Raw genomic sequence first — 3,282 nt, 5'->3', positions numbered from 1 at the left:
AAAACCCCCCACCCCCCAATCGGGCCTGGCAGCACGCCACTGACTTCAAGTGTGTGCGTGTGCATGCTTGCGTGTGAGGATCAGTGTGTGTGCGGCCGTGGCCGCCAGAGTCTCTGAGAATATGAGAGGACTGGTGCATGTGTCTGAGTGTGTTTGTGTATGCATGTGTGTGCGTGCGTGCTGAGGCTCCATGGGGGTGAGGGGGACTCCTAGTATTTCTTCCCCGGGACAAACTCCTTTGCTTCAGGATTCAAGATGCTCTTCCTCTGCAGAGAGAAGGAAACAGAATAAAATTACTCATTTTATCAAGAACCGACAAAGTGAGCGGAGCGCAATCAGACGCATCTGACTCACCGCCACTTCCTCCAGGTTGTTGTGGTGATCGCTGACCGACAGGCCGTTGAGCTGCTGCTGCAGCTGCCCCACCCCCTGGTTGTTGAGGTCGCGCGAAGGGATGAACCAATCCTGGTCCTCCTCCTCCAACATCTCCTGGAAGCAGCGCTCCAAGAATTCCTGCTCCAACAGCTCCTCCTCTACCTGCAAGACAATGACACAGGAAAGGAAATGATAAATAATAAGATAAGCAGTAAAGGCGTGGAAACGTTCAGACGTTGCAAATTCACGCTTAAGTCACAAGCTGACAAAAATGCTCAACTCTCGGTAAGAAACCTTGTATCTGATGCGGCATAGGCATCAGAGTTCATTAGTGGCAGGGGAGAGGGGTACGAGTCTGCCAAGAATTAACCATTAAATTAATCTTTAATAACTGTTTTTATTAGCATATCATCCAAAAACATTGTTTTTCAAGTACTGTTGACAAATAAATGAGCACTAAATCCACCTGTTCTCAGGTGAGCCTCTCATCCTGAGGGTGAATAAAGCATTATGTTATCTCAACAGCAACTTCACCAGCAGCTCAGGGCAGAATCAAACTTTCAAATTAAGAGTGGAGGGATTGCAGGATGGTGAGGTTTAAAAACGAAAAAAAAAAAAAAACCCAAAAAAACAACAACAACAAAACAGGATGGACTGAAAAGAAGAAGAAGAAAAAAAGTGAGTTGGACCTTCAGGAGTTCAAGTATCCGTTTTTGTCACATGTACCTGTCTGTTATACTCCTCCTCATTCTCCATCCACATGTATTCAGCAAACGGGTTGGCGTCATTGTTTTCTCCCGCATGGCCATTGGCAACCGGCTCTTTCCCTTCCTTTTCTGGAGCTCCGCCTCCTGGTGTCTTAGCCACCTCTGGACCGCTCATCTCAGCTGGCTCTGTGTGAAACAAGAAGGCACAGGTGTGACTGTCAGGGTTTTAATAGTTTTGCAATTTTCATTAGTTTTTATTTTTATTTCGTTTTGACTTCAGATTTTCAATTTTATATTAGTTTTAATTAGTTTTTACCAATTGTTTGCTAGTTTAGTTTTTATTTTTTTGAAAATGATTAGTTTCAGTTATAGTTTTAGTTGCGTTTGCAATAATTAAGTGTAACAAAATCCCAGTTTCATCACATCAGTCATGCTCTTCTGCTTATCCTTGGGTATCCAGCTACCATACCCTGCACCCTGGACAGGTCGCCTGTCTGTCGCAGGGCTAACACGCAGAGACAGACAACTCACATTCCCACCTACGGGTTAATTAATTAAATAAATAAATAAATAAATAAATAAATGAATGAATGAATGAATGAATGAATGAATGAATGAATGAATGAATGAATGCAGATGAACAACCATAGATACCAGGCAACTATAAAATGTATATCTTGGCCCCAATGAGACTATTAACTCTTGCAGCACCAGGTGTTAAGGCAATTGACTCCCACAGTTATGTAGATATCCCAGTCCTGTTGTCTCGGGATGCATCACGCTGCCTTGCCTGGGGTTAGCTTCTGTTTCTGGGGATGAGGGTTGAGTGTGCTCCCTTCTCAAGGTAAGCTAGGTTAGCCTTCTTGTGCGAGCTTTTCAAGCGCACTTTAAGGTTTGTGGGATTTTTTTTCCCTTTAGAAATGTCCCTCATAATTTGTCTCTTTCCACTACAAGACACTTGCTTTATCCAAGACACAGTCATATTCAAAGTAATCCCAAATTGGACTCTGGTGCTTTCTCCCGACTTTTCCTGACATGATTCTGCGCATGGACGGAGCAGCGACACAGACGAGTCGACTAACGTACTGCCACCTGCTGGCATAATGAGACACAGCAAGAAAAAAAAATCTGGAAACGAAACTTCTTTTTCCACCCTTGACTATTGTATGACACGCACACATCTACGAAAACTAAACACATTTTTGCTATAAATTCAGTTAATTTTAGTTAGTTTTGTGAACACTCATTACAGTTTTAGTTAGTTTTGTGAACACTCATTACAGTTTTAGTTAGTTTTCCTTTTTTTGTTTTTATTTTTATTTCCGTTAACGAAAATGTTTTTTCACTTCTAGTTTTCGTTAACAATAATAACCTTGGTGACTGTCAGCGAACAGTCTGGATCATCCTGCTACAGTATGCACGCAATCAGACAACCGAAGAGCAAAGCTGCGCAACTCCCGTTCACTAGCCCACAGCTGGGTCTCATTCTTGTTAGTTTACATTATCATATTTAAAATCAAGGCTCCATTATTTAAGCCTGGGATTCCAAATCGAATTGACCATCAGCATCTCAATCAGCATTGTCGGAGCAGTTTTCCAGCTGTAACTAGAGACCCTCTGCTTATAAAGGAGGAAAAGACAAAAAAAAAAAAAAAAAGCCATTGAACAGTAATTCTGCATCTCTCATGTTATGAGTAGGAAACAGACTGAAAGGCAACACCTGCCTGGACTAATCCTACTCGGTGATGTCTAAAACATCCTTCTGCAACACCCAAATGAGCCTGAAGACTTAATAGAGTCTTTGACATTTTATGACGTTGATCAATAGTTATTTTCCAGGTGGGTGAATTACAGCACTGCAGTGAAAGGCCACACACACACACACACACACACACACACACACACACACACACTTTTAAATCAGGTTTGTTTAGACCAATGAAAGAGAAAATAGAACTAAATGTTAAAGTCAATCCTATTTCCCCACCAAATACAGCTGTTCACCAAAACGTCTAGCCACATAGGGTTTACATCTAAAGTTTGAAACTCAATGTTACTTAAAAAAAAAAAAAAAAAAAAAAGTTAAACACTGAGACATGAAGCAGAGTACTCAGCTGTGTGCCAACATGTAATCCTTACTCAGAGATGCTGATGCATGTTTTTTAACTTCGCAGTAATGTGAGGAGACTAAACTATCATT

At 41.6% G+C, this 3,282-nt stretch overlaps 1 protein-coding gene across 2 annotated transcripts in view; it reads right to left on the bottom strand.

Annotated features, from left to right (window-relative positions):
- Positions 1 to 184: 184 nt before the first annotated feature.
- Positions 185 to 3,282, bottom strand: part of paip2b (poly(A) binding protein interacting protein 2B) — an 11,370-nt gene continuing 8,272 nt past the window's right edge. For both annotated transcript variants that reach the window (XM_005927765.3, XM_042223142.1), the window contains 3 exons: positions 1,102 to 1,268; positions 355 to 537; positions 185 to 266 (listed from right to left, as the gene is read on the bottom strand). In XM_005927765.3, the coding sequence (XP_005927827.1) occupies positions 210 to 266; positions 355 to 537; positions 1,102 to 1,257 (396 nt within the window). In that variant the 5' untranslated portion in view covers positions 1,258 to 1,268 and the 3' untranslated portion in view covers positions 185 to 209. The remainder of the gene's footprint in view (positions 267 to 354; positions 538 to 1,101; positions 1,269 to 3,282) is intronic.

The sequence above is a fragment of the Haplochromis burtoni genome, unplaced genomic scaffold (assembly GCF_018398535.1).
Source record: "Haplochromis burtoni strain Fernald_Lab_line unplaced genomic scaffold, NCSU_Asbu1 Contig_102, whole genome shotgun sequence".
Taxonomy (NCBI): Eukaryota; Metazoa; Chordata; class Actinopteri; order Cichliformes; family Cichlidae; genus Haplochromis; species Haplochromis burtoni.
The sequence above is the reverse complement of the archived record's forward strand: the minus strand, read 5'-3'. Positions and strand labels throughout refer to the sequence as shown.